Source organism: Hippoglossus stenolepis, chromosome 2, assembly GCF_022539355.2.
Source record: "Hippoglossus stenolepis isolate QCI-W04-F060 chromosome 2, HSTE1.2, whole genome shotgun sequence".
In the NCBI taxonomy this organism is placed as follows: domain Eukaryota; kingdom Metazoa; phylum Chordata; class Actinopteri; order Pleuronectiformes; family Pleuronectidae; genus Hippoglossus; species Hippoglossus stenolepis.
The window spans coordinates 15,444,322-15,462,758 of NC_061484.1; the positions used below are offsets into that span (position 1 = coordinate 15,444,322).

At 39.9% G+C, this 18,437-nt stretch overlaps 1 protein-coding gene across 2 annotated transcripts; it reads left to right on the forward strand.

The window, feature by feature from the left end:
- Positions 1–633: 633 nt before the first annotated feature.
- sept3 (septin 3) lies at positions 634–12,953 on the forward strand. 2 transcript variants are annotated; one of them, XM_035181917.2, is made up of 10 exons: positions 634–794; positions 5,557–5,955; positions 6,090–6,218; positions 8,098–8,179; positions 8,358–8,495; positions 8,998–9,115; positions 10,034–10,129; positions 10,291–10,387; positions 10,504–10,555; positions 10,890–12,953. In XM_035181917.2, exons 2-10 carry the CDS (start codon positions 5,559–5,561, stop codon positions 11,017–11,019), a joined length of 1,239 nt encoding a protein of 412 aa, XP_035037808.1. In that variant the 5' UTR covers positions 634–794; positions 5,557–5,558; the 3' UTR covers positions 11,020–12,953. The 2 variants fall into 2 exon arrangements, with proteins under 2 accessions (XP_035037808.1, XP_035037807.1); XM_035181916.2 differs by lacking the exon at positions 634–794 and adding an exon at positions 2,464–2,669.
- Positions 12,954–18,437: the final 5,484 nt, after the last annotated feature.

The following is an 18,437-nucleotide window of genomic DNA, read 5'->3' on the forward strand; positions in this document are numbered from 1 at the left end:
AAAAAACCATCCGTCAGATCACGAGGAACCCGCTGGACAGAACAAAAACCACAAAGAGGTGAACCTCAGTGACATGTGGCTGAATCAAACAGATATTTTGGCCCCACCTGACCACCATAGCGTGCTCTCAAAGCTACTAGAACACCCCTCAGAGAAATGTGTTGTGAGCTGGCCCCCCTCTGCGGCTCGCTGCCCATTCAACTCAACCAGCTCTGGCAGCGGTTCAAAGGGGGTCTCTGACCTGCCGTCGCAGCCGCAGAGCAGAGTTTACCAGGGACCAGAGGAGACGACCCCAGCAGCAGCAAACCAAGTGGATTACTCTCATGCAAACAGAGCTTTTATCATGGAGGAAGCAGAGGACCCTTATTACGTCACTATGTATTACCCAGGCTCAGTGTACGTGGGTGAGTACACACATATCCAAAGTACTTTCACTCAGCAAAGTCAACAAACCCATCAGAGTATACACATGACAGGGACTCTTTCATCTCTCGGGCTCTTAATCTGTTTCGAGTAGGAGTTCAATTATTTTCTATCCAAGAGGGGGGCAGGAATTCAGATGAGGGGGTGGCCAAAGAGGAGAGCAGAGGGATTTAAGACGCAACTGCTTATCAGCAGGGTAACAGACGTGCTGTAGAGAGACGTGACGGCGTCGGTTAGAAGACTCTATCAAAGTGAGCATAGCACAAGAGGGCATGCCAAAACAGCTCGCCGTGCAAACAAGCAAACGCAGCAGAAACATGCAGAGAGGGAAGCAAAAGACTGGCTACAGGACAGCAAACCAGAGATAAAGTGTGAGTACTGTCACACAGACCCTATAACACTGTGAGGAATCATTCTATCACAGCTACACTGCAAATACTGTGTAATGTCTCCGTTTTAAATCCTGCAGTAATATCACAGGACAGAGATTAAAAACTCTCCTAAGTATTAATACGGTGTCTTCAACTCCCTAATGAGAATCATAGACCTTTTTACGAGGTCATTCAGAATATAATGGCTCAGTGGTTTCCAGACTTAATGGTTTGTGGCCAGTTTAAGTGAAGCTGTAGCTAATGACAATCTGTGAAAGACTTACAGTTTTAGTCAGTGGCTATATTTCACTTGCTTATCATGGAGATTAGTCTGGTAAAACGTGATCTTAGTGGCTGTTCAATTTAAACAATTTTAGAAAAAGTAAAAAATAGTAGGGAACCATTGCTGTGTTGTTTTTATGTTATTACACATTAATATATATTTTTTACAGTTGTAGTTATAGTTACTTTTCATAAAACTTTACATAAAATATGATAAGATTATAAAATGTCGTGCATTTTTTAATATTACACCAGTGGTGTCAAACCATTTTGGTTTGTGAGATGTTAGTATTTCCTCTAAACTCCTTTCAGATTTTTCAGAAAGGTTAAAGTCTCAAATATTTCACGATCAGAGAAAGGTCAGAAAGAAAAAAGTTAATTTGTGCAGCAGAACTTTGTTTTTCTTCTTTTCTTCCCCACAAACAATCCGAAGACTCTTTAGGTCCTGAGAAGGAAACACTTTACTCATAATATACAAACTAACTAAAACTAATTCCACCTCAAACAGCTGCAACAGTAAAATGCAGCACAAGCAATGAGGCATTATTAACGACATAATAATGAAAAAGTAAAACATAAGAAAAAATTTAATGAGATTACCTGTCGTGAAGGAAATTTATCTTAGACACACAGTATCTGCTGTTAATATTGATACTGGCTGTCCCTTGACATACACACATAGTACACATACTGTTATTAGACAACACATTGCACACTGCCCAAATACACATAATGCATATAATATTATTGTATGAGTGGAAGCCCTAACCCTCAGCAGTACAAATGTACAGGGAAAATTCAGGAGGAGCAGAGTTACTGAGGAGTACATCAGGTTAAGACAAAGAGTTTTCTTCACTTTTAATACTCTAAGTACATTTAGCTGATAATACTTTTGAATGCAGGACTTTAACATGTATTGGAGCCGGGATCAAACCACCGAACGTCTGGTAAGTGGACGACCCGTGCTAACCCCTGAGCCGCGAAACAAAATCCACACCCATATATAACTAAAACCTAAAATAGTAAATACACATTCTTTGGTGCATGCTAAATATGTAAAAGAGAAAATTTGTATAACATAATAATACAGAGAGGGAAGAATGTATTCTATAAATACAGATGAATAACAGAAGTTTTAAGGTAAGAAAAAGTTGCACCGTGTTGCTTTAAGTAAGGGAGCAGAATCCTTATTGTCTCTGTGCTTCAGTAAAAGACTCACAGCTTCTGCTCTTTCATGAAAACTTTAAATAATGGCTCCAGATCAGACTGGTCGAATTTCACCTGATTTAAACGATCCTCTGTGAGTAGTCCTGTGTCGCTGTTTTTAGAAAACGTCCCTTTGAGGAGCAGTTATACTGCGCGTGCGCGCTGCATCTCCCCACTCCCTCTCCTCTTGTCGCCGTGGTAACGGAGGAGGGGGGCTGACGGGAGGAGAGGGACCGGAGCAGACTCATGACCGCAGCTCCTCCGGTTTTCTCCGGTTACACGTCGTTATTTGCGGGAGTCGCAGCAGCATCAGCTCGGTCGGTGAAGAAGCAGAAGCAGATCGTCCTCACCTCCAGCACATTTCTACCGTCGGTTGACCGGGGGTCGGTGAGTGTGACGTCTTTACGTGCCGAGCCCACCGCCGCAGCTAGCAGCTAACGTGGGGCTGCTGCTGCTAGCGGCTGTTACACAGCATGGCTGCACAGAGACAATGGGGTCGACAGGCTGGGATGGAGACGACCCAGTGTTTTCTATCAAAATACATACAAGCTGCTTTCTGAACCTGAGGAGCGTCTGTTATGAGGGAAACAGGTTCAGCAGGGCACCAGCAGCTGGAGTGTGCCTCAGCCCTGTTTGTCTCTGCAGCGCAAAATGAACGATGCTCTAATTCTGTCCATGTGTGAATGTGCATGTGAAGCAGGGAGGGATTAGAAAGGGTACAATAAGGTGAGGTCAGACAGATGTAAATGTGCTAAGTATGGCTGCAGCTAATGTTTATTCTCAACAAACCTGGCAATCATTTACTCCATTGATTATTGATCAGGTCTATAAAACAGAAAATCCCCATCACAATATCCCTGAGCAGCTTAAATGTCTTGTTTTGTCCAGTCAACCGTCCAAACCTACAGTCTATGGTCCAAACCCTAAAATATACAGTTTGATTTATAAGACTGAATAAAACACAGAGATTTATCACATCGGAGTCATCAAGTTATTGACGTTTTTAACTTAAAATGTGAGGTAAACAAGGCCTCAAGGAGACTGACACATAGCAGAGCTCATACTGTACCTCCACCAAGGCCCATAGATATCACGTTCACCGTATCAGTCCTCTGAATGTGCCTGATTCTCTCCTTCAAGATCCATGAATTATTCTCTGGGAGATTGGTTGAAAATGCATCTCACAATGTTAAAGAAAGTGATACAAAAATATTCCTGAATCTGCCACTTTGTGCAGATCTGCGACTAAACATAATGGGCTCTCTCTTGGCCCATGTCCCATCCCTCCACCAATTTCTATGGAAATCCATTCCGTAGTTTTTGTGTAACCCTGCTGACAAACAAATGGACAGGGGCAAAGACATAACCTCATTGGTGGAGGTTATTATCAAAACAGTTGCTCGTGGACTAACCCACATTAAATGTTGCAGCTCCAGTGTCAAGACTGTCGAGAATAATAGTTGCTCTTTGTAACACACTTTTCTTTTGCACAGATGTTTTTTGTGCTAATTTTGCATCTATTTGTGGTTGTATTGTGTCTCGTTGTGGTCATATTGTGTCTCTTTGTGGACATATTGTGTCTGTTTGTGGTTGTACCATGTCTCTTTGTGGGTGTTTTGTTTCTCCTTGTTTTGTGTCTGTTGTTGTTTTGAGTCTCTTTTGGTTGTATTGTGTCTCTTTGTGGTCGTACCATGTCTGTTTATGGTTGTATCCTGTCTCTCTGTGGTTGCTTTGAGTCTTTTTCAGTTGTATAGTGTCTCTCTGTTGTGCATCTTATTGTGGCTGTTGATGTGACTTTCCAACAAGACGTTGTTCCCAGTCCCTTCATACGGGGGCGGTGCACTGAGCGGAGCTGAAGGTCTGCTGTGGTGAATCAAAGTGACAGCCATTTCTTCAGTGACCTAAATGATCTGTATCTGTGGCTGGGCTGCAGTGACTTGGAGCGCGGCAGCAGGCTGCTCTCTGTGTAGACCCTGGAGGGCCGAGGCTCTCCACAACCTGCTTCATCCTCACGTCTCTTGCTGTTACCATCTGTCTGCACCGCTTGCTTCACTTGAGGAGCTGATTTAGAAAAACTGCTGTGGTGTCAAACAGGAGTGTCAGAATCTTCTCAGAGCAGTTGACTTAGTATGAGAACAGTAACAGTTGCTGAAAATCTATGTGCTGATTGAATATTTGATTAATAGACAAATTGTTGCAGCTCTACTGATCACAGTCTGAAGAAGTTCCACGCAGAGATGCACCAATCTGAATTTTTTCTTCCAAGACTTATACTTAAACTCTGGGTATCTGCCAATACTGAGCAGCATGAACTGACCTACATTGGATTTTAGAGGCCGATACTGAGATAAAAAAATCGTATCATGATATATTGACTGATTTGTTTTATGAAACCTCTTCAAGTATTTTCATCGAGTTTTTTTTAACTGTGACTAAGATATAGTCTTATCACACAATTGCAGTGAAACTTGTAATTGCTCTTTGTAAGACAAATTATATAATGCTGACAGTTAATAGTTATCTCTATATAATTTTCATCAATAGCAATATAATGAAAGCATATTGTATATAATCCTTAAGCACAGTGAGGAGATATAATTTATCTACGTCAGATGTGTTAAATGTTTTGTTGTTTATCAAGTGTTTGTCATTCTGTGCCGATAAAGCAGAGTTTAAAACTACAACCTTCACTCATAAGCAAATATTAGTCTTTAAACTTAAAAGAAATGTATTCGCTGATACTTAAAAGTTTGAACTTATAAGAAACCAATTGGTTGCTAAATGAGCTCAAATCAGCTGATATGTCGTCCAGGCCTGTCATTCTCTTCTGAGTAGCAACCTGATTCTCGGCTTTAAAGATATAGTCCAAAAAACTAAACCCAATTTTGCACAACTACACTATTACCACAATCGTTGTGGCCTTAAAAATTTTATGTGTGGCTCACCATGAGTAAATTAATATAACTGATACCGGAACTTCAATGACATTGTTAAGGAACTGGGATTAGATTAATAAAATCAGGATCTTCACCAATTTCTTTTCCAGTTATCTTTATACAAAAATTCAACAGCATCTAGTTTTAGAAACAAGGAATATACATGAGAAAACGTGTATTATTGTGATTATAAGCCAACTGCAACGACCCACTTCTCGAATGTAGAGCGTAAAAGGACGAGAGGCTTCAGCCGCTCTTCTGACCTACTTCTACTAATGAAGCAGATTTTTCTGGACATGAAAAAAGACCTATTATCGTCTTCTCTATTTTCTCCATAGACATGTCAGACGTAGTTCCTCCAGAAGTGAGACCTAAACCTGCCGTCCCTGCCAAGCCCCCAAATGTGGGGGCTCCTTCCCCCTCCAGCCCCTTCCCACCCCAGGGGCCGGGCATGGGAGGAGGCGTCGGCATCCCTGCTCCCCTTCCAAGTGGTATTCCAGTTCCAATCGGGAGTCATGGCCCCGTAGCCAGTCATGTTATTGGTCATGGCGTGGGCCACGGTGCGGCCAATAGTGGGGGTCACGCTGCAGCGCACAGCGGAGGTCATGGCCACACTGGCTCCCACAGCTCCGGTGGGGGGTCCACACTGCTGGGATACATTGGTATCGACACCATCATTGAGCAGATGAGGAAGAAAACCATGAAGACAGGATTTGACTTCAACATCATGATGGTTGGTAAGTCACAGTGGGATTCGTCTCTAGATCTTGTTCTTGGTGGAAAGAAAAGAAGGAAAAATAAGTCCTTTTACACCTGCACAGTTTCAGCATCTCACTTTCTCTCACATGCGGGGCCCTCCCTCTCTTCTCAGGTAACAGCGGTCTGGGAAAGTCGACTCTTGTCAACACCTTGTTCAAGTCCCAGGTGAGCAGGAGGAGCGCAGGATGGTCCCGTGATGACAAGATCCCCAAAACTGTGGAGATCAAATCAGTGTCTCATGGTGAGTAAAGAGAGAGAGAGAGATTCACAACATTTGTGTGTGTGTGTGTGTGGAGAGTTGTGTAAACATATTCCTTTTCGTTTGTCTTATCAAATTTGTAAACATGTAATAGAATCTGTAAATATGTGCTGAGATTTACAAAAGCATATAGGAATCTGTAAGGAGGTTTGCAAGTGTCAAATTATACCAAGGGGCATACATGAGCGGTCCCCTGAATTTCTTGTAGGGGGGTCCTTGGTGGGGAAAAAATGGAGAACCTCTCCATAAAGACATGGCTGTCGACATCAGCTGTGATTTATAGCATTTGGTTGAGTGAAATTACGAACATTGACATTCTGTAACGTTATTTGTTCTAACTCCATCATGACTAATGATAGAATTTACTCAGCTGTCAGTACAGATTGTTCTTGGATCTACCGATTGGATTGCTGACAGCTTGAACTTGATGTAAAGGAATCAGTCCTGGGAGTAACACAGAACACATCGTGTGTGTTCACACATACAGTAAACTGTAGGTGCATCAGAAAGTCTTTTAATGACCTTTATTTAATTTACATTTTGAAATGATCTCTTCTGGCTCAGATTTTTTCCTACTTTCTCAGAGTGGAGACTTTAACCCAGCAAGTCTATGTTTGTCCATCTGTTCCATGTCCATTATAATAGGACATTTCAAATGAAAAACACATTTAGCAGTTGGTAAAAGGAGGCGCGCCTTATCTCCATTATGCAAATAGGGGCTAGTTTCACAAAGAAATGAGAGATTGGTTTGTAGATTTAAGCTTTGTTAGTTTGTCTTGTCTAATACAAGTTAGACATTTAAATAATGGGGAAGATTTAAAGCCTGAAGCGTTGACAGTTATTGAGAATGGTGTGAGGAATCATAATATTTGAACACACGACAGAATTTTCCTCATAAAACATCCGTGTGTTTGTGAAATTCTTCCATGACACACGGGCTTCCTGCTGGAATAAACAGAACGGAGCAGCAACACTCAGAGTCCAGAGTCCTTAACTAGCGGCCGTTGTTTAGTAATCCATTTTAAAGCCATTGTGTATCCCATCTTTAAAAAGTCTGACAGTGGCCCCCCTCCCCCTATGCGACACTCTGGCAGAAAGCTTTGTACGACATTTAAGAAATCAGCTGGTGACTGTTCACTGTGTCACACAGTGTTGTGCTTATCATGACATCTGGGACTGCTAATGTGGCAGATCTGGCATTCCAGTCGGGAGAGATTTAACAAATTTAACAATAAGGGTGCGGGACTGTGCATCTAGAATAGAACTCCCCCCCCAGGGTCTAGACACTGGTGGTGGTTGATGGAATAGAGAGAACACTGAAGATCTGAATGGGACGATGACTGGACTGGCTGATTGGGTTTGTGGCGAAAATCAGATCTGATTAACGAAAGCACATTCAACACAGTCAGCTGACCAGAAAAAAGCGAGGCGATCGAGACAGAGCATTGTGAGAAAATGAGTCATAGACTCGACTCACGCTGAGCGCAATTAACATACAGTGTGTCCTTTATGATTTATCAGCACCGGAGTAACAGTGGTGATGTGTCCAACACTTGGACTGGACTCAGTGTTTCATGATCATACACACTCTGCCTCATTGGGCCCTGGTGGATGTATGCACTCTACTGAGAACCATTCTACTGATTTCGTCTGCGTTTGTTTGTTTGTTTGATCCTTGTTTCAAGGACTGATATTTATGACTGTGTGAAATTTGGTGTGGATCCAAAATATGGTTTCATAAGGGGACTGTTGGGCCTTGGCAGAGTGTGCAGTGCGCTAAGTGCCTTTCTAGTTTTTCATTATGTGGAAATGTCCAATATCAAATACACATTAAATACAGATGAGTTTTCTTGTTTTACAGTCATTGAGGAGGGTGGTGTGAAGATGAAGCTGACTCTCGTCGACACTCCAGGCTTTGGGGACCAAATCAACAACGACAACTGGTGGGTTCTCAATCTCCTGGATCAATAAAGCCTCAGAAATATCATCATTATTAACATATTACATAACTACTTTTCTGTTTTCATCTTTCAAAACTGTATTTTTTGTTCAATTTCCCCCAAACGACTTTCTCAACTAACCTTTATTTCCCACGCTCACTTGTTTCTCTTGTATCTGAAGCTGGGAGCCCATTTCCAAGTACATCAATGAGCAGTATGAGAAGTTCCTGAAGGAGGAAGTCAACATCACCAGGAAAAAACGCATCCCCGACTTCAGGGTGCACTGCTGTCTCTACTTCATCTCCCCAACGGGACACTCGTGAGTTTAATAATCTTAATGTCAGAGCTAGAGATGAGTAGACTAGAGATTCCACACGCACACACACACAATTATTTTAATGCCCAAAAGCCCGATATCACCTCTTTGTATTACAGACAACACACACCTCTATGTCTCCTCTGAACACTTTACAATTAGATGCGGCTGACAACTGTTAAATTGCTTTTTACTGGATAAACGGATACAGTCTGTTGTGAGTTACGGTCGCAGTATCTGATCCCTCTTAGCCAGGGGTAATCGAGACGGACAGGATGTTTTGTGTGCAGTCAAACAAGAACTGCGACATAACCTTTCTGCAGTTATAAGCCCCACTCTTCCAAAGCATCCACACTGTAAATCTTTTGTAATTGCTACAAGACAAGACCCTGTGCCTCCTTCTGCTATTTGTTACCCTGCGTGCAAGCTCTAGAGGAGAATCGGGGGGGTTCATAAATCTACCTGCTAACTCACTTCCCTGTCTCCTCTGTCATCTCTCTCTTAGTCTTCGGCAGCTAGACCTGGAGTTCATGAAGCGCTTGAGTCACTCGGTCAACATTATCCCTGTCATTGCCAAAGCAGACACGATGACCATTGAGGAGCGACAGGAATTCAAACAGCGGGTGAGTTTGAGAAGATTGTCCCACTAAAGCTAGATGGTAATAAATCGGCTTATTGCAGGGAAACTAGTTTCAGTGTTAACATCATCTGACGTGTAAACGAGAAAAGTCAGCAGAGAAATACCAGAAACTGTTTCCATTACTTTGTTTAACCAGAGAATTGTCAAGATTTTCTTGGTCTTGGTCTTTACAGCTTCTCTAATCAATGTATGAAGCAAAATCTTATATTAACAATAACTCAATTGACTATATATAATATGAAATGAGTAGCTACAGAGAATAACCACCTATTGCTACAGTTCCCCTCAGCTCTACAGAGCGTCTATTAGCTCCTGATTTTTATTTTACTGGTCAAGACTAAAACCAATTACAGCTTAGAGTGAAGATTAGATACATTTTTTTCAGTTGGCTAGACAAATGAATCCAATTGAATGCTAATGTTACTCTGCATCCACTGGATGTGTAAATAAGCCGCGGTTTGTTCATCATATTGACTTATCAAGGCGATCATATGTCAATGCTGTGTTTTCACTGCCCTCAAGTGGCCAAAAATATCATTTAATGCACGTTAATAAACAGTTTAAATGATCTTTATAATAAATGTCTGTTTTGTGTATGTAAAAAATATCAACAGATATCAGCTTATTGGATTCATTAATTCAGAGTTATCAGTATCAAAACGGATTTGTACAGGTGTCAGATGAAAATAATAATAATAATAATAATAATAACTTTCTTTATTGAGCACCTTCTAGAACCTAAACCTGTGAACAAAATTACAAAGACAACCAACTAATACAATAACTTTTAAAAGCAAAAACATCAAATAATACAACGTTTAAAATAGTGATGAAGCACATTAAACAGTTGAAAGTATAAGGATGAAGGATGAAGATTTTTTTGCGTCGTGTCTTTCTGTAGGTAAGAAAGGAGTTGGAGATGAGTGGGATTGAGTTTTACCCCCAGAAAGAGTTTGATGAGGACATGGAGGACAAGAGCGACAATGACAAGATCAGAGTAAGTGGTTCTGTTGGTTCTTCTTCTCTCTCTCACCCTCATGCCTTGCTTCCTCTGAACATAATGTCAGGGCTCTGGGAAATGTTGTGCGTTTGTTTCATTTCATGAACCTTGTGCGACTCTCTTCAGCCCAATGAGCAGTGTTGAACGTCTGTCCACAGGAGGCGATGCCCTTTGCTGTGGTCGGCAGTGACAAAGAATATCAAGTGAATGGCAAACGGGTTCTGGGGAGGAAGACAGCGTGGGGAATCGTGGAAGGTGGGTGACACGGGGTTCTAAAGAAGTCCCATACAGTCATGATGTTGTTTATCTGAGGTAAAACACATGAAATAAGATATGAGATTTGATTCTTTCCCTTTTTGTCGTTGTTGCAGTTGAAAATCCCAACCATTGTGAGTTTGCTCAGATGAGAGATTTCCTGATCAGGTAAGAAAAAGTGTTTTAAGTAGTAAGTATTGAAATTTCACGTTAAATCGATAAACTGGAAGAAAGGAGCAAATTAGAAGCTATGACATTTGATTAGGATTTGACTGATACATTGATCTTTTTTTTTCTTCCTTAGATGACCACATCAAAACCCTTATAACAGACTAATTTATCCTAAATCCAGCTCTTCTTTTGGAGTTGAATTTCAGCACTGTAATAAACTATAAACTATAAACCATATTTCAAAAACACATTAACACAGATGCCTCCCTGGTCCAAATAGATAAAAACCAGTAACATGCTCCCTCTGTGTTTATGTATTTCTTTTTCTCAGGTCCCACCTCCAGGATCTGAAGGAGGTCACCCATAACATCCACTATGAAACTTACCGTGCCAAGAGACTGAACGAGAACGGAGGTCTACACCCAATAACCTCCAACGGCACCCAAGAAAGCAACCTGTAGTCAGTCAGGGGAAGAGTTTAGGCAGAGTGAAAATTAAGTTGTGCAATGAAGCTGATAGATGAAGCCACAAAATAATATCATCACATAGATCTGTAAAAATTAGTGTCACTTAATTTGTTTTTTCTCATTCCAAACTTCCAAACCATCAATTTAATCCTGAAACATATCAAAACCTTTCAGTTCGATTTCAGAGTCATTCCCCCAGAATATTTGGATGAAATGTGATTCCCACCCAGAGATTTAGTGCCATTATAAAGAGGAACATTTTATCTACTGCCAAAGTATTTTCACTCATCATTGTCTGGGTAGCATGAGCTTAGAAAGTGCCATGTTATTGTGTGTATAAGAGGCTTATTTTTATGTTTTTGTGTTGTGTAGCAACTGATGTTTAAATTCAGACACATGATCTGCTTTGCTCTCAATATAAAAATCATAATTCCTGTGTAGCCAGTTGACTCTGTACTTAGGTGTTTTTTTTATCCTCATTTAGCCACTGCTCATTTGAAGAAACCCTGCGGCTCTGTTGTCAGGACGACTTAACAAACATTGCAAGCACGGCTCCTTCTGTACTCTGTTGGATTTGATCATTTTGAAATAGTTTGTGCAGACCTGCGAAATATGACCAGAGACAGCTGGAACAACAGGCACATGAAATGCAGTTCTGTGGGCAGCAGTGTGTGTAATGTCGGACTCCACAGGGTGCATGACTGAGCTCACTCCAGATTCTGTGACTCCAGGATTCACCAAAATAGAGCAAAATAAAAAGTTTTGGACAGTACAGCTCAGGATCCTTTGTTGCACCACAGTGAGCACACAGGACAGAGGAGTCGAGTCCAATGCATTGGTGCTGTGTTCACCTAGTTGACGATTTGTTTTTACAGTGATGGAGAATAATTATACAACGAATCAGTTGTTTTATTATTATTAAATTTAACTTTTTAGACAGACTAGAATGAGCTATTTTACCACTTAAATGAACTACATGCACCCAGTTTTAATGTTGAATTAAAAGCCTACAGTGGTTTCGTTCAAATTTTTTTATTCATATGAATAAAAAATAGTAGCATGGCTAATAAAAATCTAATTTCACATAAAAACTCATCCAACAAGAATTGTCATATATAGTGAAAATGAATGAAAAATTGTTGCTCTAGTTTATTTTAGTTTGCTGATAAGTGCCATGCAAAGTTTTACTGAACGCAGCAGAATTCTGACCCAGACACAAGGACAGTATTGTGCTTGGTTTGGTGTTGAGTCCCGTTTAAACTTCCTCTTGTTCACCACTTGGTGGCAGCACTCTGCCGCATAAAAGCAGTGACTGAACAGAACAACAAACAGGTTTTCAATCCAGCTTTGATTCATGCTGATTCTACAACTTCTTTTCTGTGCTTTTTTTCATATATGAAACCTGATTTCATTTCCCAGTGATATTTAAAAAGTTCTGGTCCTTGGCTGCTGTCGGTAAAAACTACTATATCTCTCCAGATCCTTGTTTACATAAAGCTTTAAGCTTTAACCCAATGGTATGCACTCACACCGGCAGGTAATAAACATGTTTACCAAATTTTCACACAACATTGACACTTTTCTGCCACGTGCAGTCTGCAGCACAGCGCAAAGGTGCCAAAACTATTCGTTATTTAATCTTTTCAATACCTATCAACGTTTTTGTTTGAAGTTGAATCTTGATTTTATACAATCATACATGTTTGTGCGATTTTGACCTGAAGTGTTGTGTCTGCAACCAAAACATTGTAGTCGTCTGTGGTTTTAGTGCAGTCAAAGGTTTTCAAGCAGAAATTTGAAAGTGTTTACGTGTGCATGCGTGTATCCATGTTGCCTGTTTGCCTATACAGCCAATGTGTTCACATATCACTGCAACTTATCAACTATTTCTGAGTGTGTGACGTGTACATTAAATTGTTACATCATAAGTTAGAGCACTGCTGTCTTAACTCGTGTAACTACACCGACGGCTCACCACCCACATATCACCCATCCCTTTGAATCACTAGAACCTCACAGTGCACATTTGTTTAATAACCACTTTTGTCAAAGTTGCTGTGACACATTTAGAGATAACTTCAGGTGTCACAATGAGTTATTTATACATTAATGTTTTATTGTAATTTTATTCTTTATTAAATAAAAACACATTTCCATGTTTCTTTGAAATAATTGTTTCAATAACAAAAATTATAAATTTACATTCTGTATAATACAAACATTCACATCATACCATTAAAATGCTTGAATAAATATTTGTCATATTTTCCTACTGTTATGATAAATATTCATCTCAGTTTTGGAACTGTTGCATATATTTCAAATAAATATTTTCATTCCTATGTCATAAATAATCAGAATTATAAACTTTTAAAAAATCATTTTTGTGTTTGTATGCGTAGAAGTAACTTTCTCTCTAGTGTCAAGGGGAATTACTCCTCTCCTTTTGTAGGAGCTGGCCCACCACTTGCAAGGCCAGTCATGGTAGTCAAGAAAATGACTTCTGAGGTGCACCAAACTGCTTTAATGTGTAATGAGTTCTTAATGAAGACATATATCAACAGGTTCTTGTGGGTAAACAGCTCACAGCTGCCTGGATGCAGAAATATCCTACACAATTTCATATATCCAAATAAAGATTCTTGTTGATTTTAATTGGATGCACTCCACTGAATCAACAGCTTGTTGTGGCGTAATAACATGATAGTCCATGTTTTTATAACAATGAGGGTGAATATTCTTTGACCTCATCACTGCTTTCTAATGAAGAAGAATTGACAGTGGGGAAGTATTTTTGGAAAGATCTTCAAGTGAGTTTTACAATCTGTTATAGAGGATTTTTTGATTTGACACTGGTGTAGCTGCACAAACAGGGTGTTTTCACGCCTGTCTGTGTGTTGACAAAAGAACATCACCAAACTTGATGGGAAATTTACTTGGGTATCTCTCGATGATTAACTTTTGAACCTGAACGGACAAAGGTCCAGTTCAACAACACCCCAAAACACATTCTTCAATATAGCGGGTTTTTGTTTTTACATCACATGATGTCATATGATAAGTGACATAATTAGAAAGTAAAAAAGAAGTAATTAAAACATGCATGTCTATATAACTATAGACATGGACCAAAGCATGTATGGATCAAAAATTATTAATGATCATTTTGTAAATATGATGTCATCAGGATGTCACAACTTTACAACCAATAACATTAAAGACACAATCTACAGCTTATTTAGATTAACCAATCGTCCGTCATCATATGGTATAAATTATGTAATTATGAAATGGCATTATTACATAAGAGTTAGCATTGCCTGATGGGTATGAAGTGTGTACAGAGGCTATGCATTACCCCTCTGATGCTTTTCATTACCTTTGTGCTATTATAGTTTCTTTTGTGGTGTCCCACAGGGTTCAATCCTTGGACCGATACATCTTTTTCCATATACATTTAAACTTTAAAGGGATAGTTTGGCTGCAACACTGTTTACCCCTGAGACTCCAAAAGTGTTTTGTGGACTCAAACACTTCACCCACCCTCCATCAGCATAGTGGTGAGTAGATAATGAGTGAATTTTCATTTTTCAGTGAACCATCCCTTTCAGATAAATTTGAAGGATGCAGTTTGTAGAGCTGTTAAACTTTACCTAATTATGAAGTTATGTTTCTGTTACTGAGCCCACCCCAGTGATATAAATAAGATGGACAAAAAAAAATAGAAACACCTGTCAGGTATACCACAATACACTTCAGCATCTCCACAATCTACTTCCTTCATAATAATAATAATAAAGTTCAATCAACACATCTGTAAAAAAAACTAAACAAGTTAACACAAAGCCTTACAACTAAATATTTTTCTTTGCTAATTTGAGCTTTATGGCAAAACCCTCAAACCTGCATTATCAAACAAAGCACAGGTGGGTGCACGACCGCTGAACAGGATATGCCACTGCCCTGTTTTTCAGTAAGCATCATCATCATGAAGAGGGGGACAAATAGCTGAATCTTTGTGACCCACATTTACTGATTGTAAGTAGTGCAGTGAGTGTTCACTTTCTCTCTGTCTATTTCCTTGAGGATCGCACATCCCCAAAACTTTTTCAAACACAGTTGAAAATGCACTTCACTCAATTCTCTGTAGTACACCTGTCATGTTAGAAGTGATTTTGGACAAACAGATTGTCCTGGTGAATTGAAGTGGAAAGACTGGCTCTTCAGGTGACAAATCAAGCAAAAATACTGTTGAATCAAGAGGTGTTGCAAACATCATGATGCATTTTTTGTTTTAGTTTTATATCAGTATATTAGGCTACTTACTGCAGGCCCTGCGGAACCACAGTATTGCATATTTTTCATTTCTGTCCTCACTGTACTGGAGTCAGAGCAGCGTTTTCAGTTGAACAAGAGATGGTTCCCTTTAAGTGAACCAGCTAATGTGGTCTAGAGGTTCACCGGGATCAGGAGTGAGTACCACTGCATTGCATGATTGATATTCAGAGCCTACACGCTGCTGCACTGAGGTCTAATGCGCGCCACATCAAATGGGCCTGTAGTATATCACGAGATCCTTCACTTCTCGTCGTGGCAGTTTATTTTTAATGTGGCTCATCCATACAGAGCACCCAGCTCTGGAAATCAGACCTCAGTACTGGTTCTAAGGCATCAAGAAAACATCATCCTTCTTTTAACCAAAGGTCTTTATGCCATGTAGCCATCAGATCTCAGGCATCAGGTCTTCAAGCTTGGGTGTCTGTTGGCGTTAACATTGGTCAAACCATAGAGATTGTGTGTAAAGATGGATGACATGACTGCTCCTCAAAAGTGAAGCCAAAGCGTCTTGATCGCCACCTGGTGGCTGGCTGCAGTTCAAGTCATAAACATCTCCTCCTCCATGTTAGTGGATGGGACATGGACAAAAATAAAAAAGTTAAGTACATGTCCAATAAATTCTTCCAGTTTCTGACATTTTAGGTAGTTCTTATCACACTGATGTATGTTAGATTGCAATTTTTCTCCACTAACTTCGGTTTTAATTAGTTATTTGATGCTATAAAAATGGGGTGAAACGTTGTGATTGACAGCTGAGACTGACTCACGATTGGTTAAACATGTGAAAAGTTGTCACAGCTCCAAACCCCAATCGCTACTGCGCAGACGATGCCTCCAAATGCCTGAAATGGCAGTTTGGCTTAAATTGTGAGAAAGTGGAGATTTCATTATCATGAAGCATCTTACCAAAAAGCCCACAGAGGTCTCATTCAATTAGCCTGGTTTGGAGAAACAGTCCTAATATCAGCTTGATACTATCTTTACATGTGGGTTATTTTTAGTGTCATGAAACAACAACAAAAAATGCCCACCACTGCCTCTAGATGTCACTAAACCAAGTAGTTCTGAGCATTTCTCTCTATAAGCATTTCACTTTTTTTTTTTTTATAGAAAAACCATCAAGTCCAAATCTGACACAGAATTCTTCTTGCTTATTTAGTTATGTGTAATAAGGTATCCCGGCTGTATTTCTTTCTTTATCAACAGTAGATTATTTTCTGGTAAAATGGATGAGGTAAAAATTATGGTAATTAAAAGTGACACATTCATTTAAGTCTAAGTTAAAGAGATCAAGTCATACGTTCAGAAGTGGCCAAGATCGACTGGAGAGAGAAACCAGCTGAATGTTCCCACGAGTACCGAAACCAAAATAAAAATCATTTCATCCCTAAACAAACAATGATGACACTGCTCAAGGTTTGGAACAGAATGGAATAACAGATGTATTTATTTCTGTATGTCCATTCAAATCTTTATTTGTCTTTTGCTGGGAAGATTGTTTATTTTAGCAGTCTAGCGGGAGGCTTTCCTTTTCAGCATTGAAACCTGTTTGTGTTAGCCCCCACCCAGACTGCTAGGAACCTGGGTGTGACACTCAACTCTCCCTTACTGCCAACATTAGTGCAACAACACGTTCCTGTAGATTCATGCAGCACAACATCAGGAGAATACGCCCCCTTCTCACTCAGAAGGCAGCGCAGGTTCTGGTCCAGGCCCTGGTCATCTCACGCCTAGACTATTGTAACTTCCTCCTGGCAGGTCTACCTGCTAGTGCCATCCGACCTCTGCAGCTCATTCAGAATGCAGCAGCTCGACTGGTCTTTAACCAACCTAAATTCACTCACACTACTCCGCTCCTCCGCTCCCTTCACTGGTTACCAGTGGCTGCCCGCATCCGTTTCAAAACATTAGTATTTGCGTACCGTGCTGTGAACGGATCGGGTCAGCAGAAAGTTTACACATCTTCCGCCGCAAACTAAAAACACACCTCTTCCGACTATACCTTGAATAAAAATGTTAAACTAACAATTTAGTTGCACTTAAATGGCACTTACTGATAGCACTTTGTAGATTAGCTTTTTTGAAGAATTTGTACTTTCTTGAATCTTGTTGTTCTGGGTTTGTACCATCATGGTTGAATGCACTTATTGTGAGTCGCTTTGGATAAAAGCGTCAGCTAAATGAAATGTAGTGTTTGATTTAATTTGGAGTGCAACACACATAAATACAAATACTTTTTTTTATTTCTGTGTCATGCCAAAGCATTTGGTGGATCCCATTCGGGGATAACAAGACACAAAGTTAACAAAACAAAACATACATCTTCTTTTATTACATTTAAAACATTTAGAAAAAAATAAAAAGACGCACACACATACACAGAAAGTGAAGTCAATAGAAATCCCCAATGGACGTATCGCATACAGAACTATTATATAGACTTGACAAAGAGCTTTTTTCCTCTTCTTCTTCTTTCAGGCTTTTTCGAGATAACTAGCTACTTTTTATGTTTCGTACGTAAAACTCTTTCTTTGCCCGTCATCCATATTCACAAAAATCAATATCTTTTTTTTTCTCACAGCTCCTAAACATGGATAATTCAATATTGACATTGTAATTACATTCAGAAATTGAACAACTTCTACAATTACAAAGATTGTAAATGAAACTGCAGCCTACTTACAGTTGGTGAGCATGTTTACAGGCAGAAGAAATGTCACTGGCATTTTTTCTATAGCTATTTCATGGCCAAGCACTTCCATTTTGTTATTTTGCACTGTTGTGCCCTCTGCTGTTCTGGTGGGAAAATTATTTTCTTCTCTTTCTTTTTTTCTTGAGATATGTGGTTTTCCTGCTTTCAATGAAAGCCCTGAAATTCATGGTAACATTGATTGCGCTGTTGTGAAACATTGCGTGTAGTTTTGTGGTGTGACTATCTCAGTTGACACAACTCTGCTCTTATCAGTAGCTGATTCATTATGTTGAACTGGCAGTCTGTCTCTCAGCATGGCTAATTTATGAGTACGATTTCTCCTTATTCTTCACGTCAACCTTTTTCCTTCTCCTACCAAAAG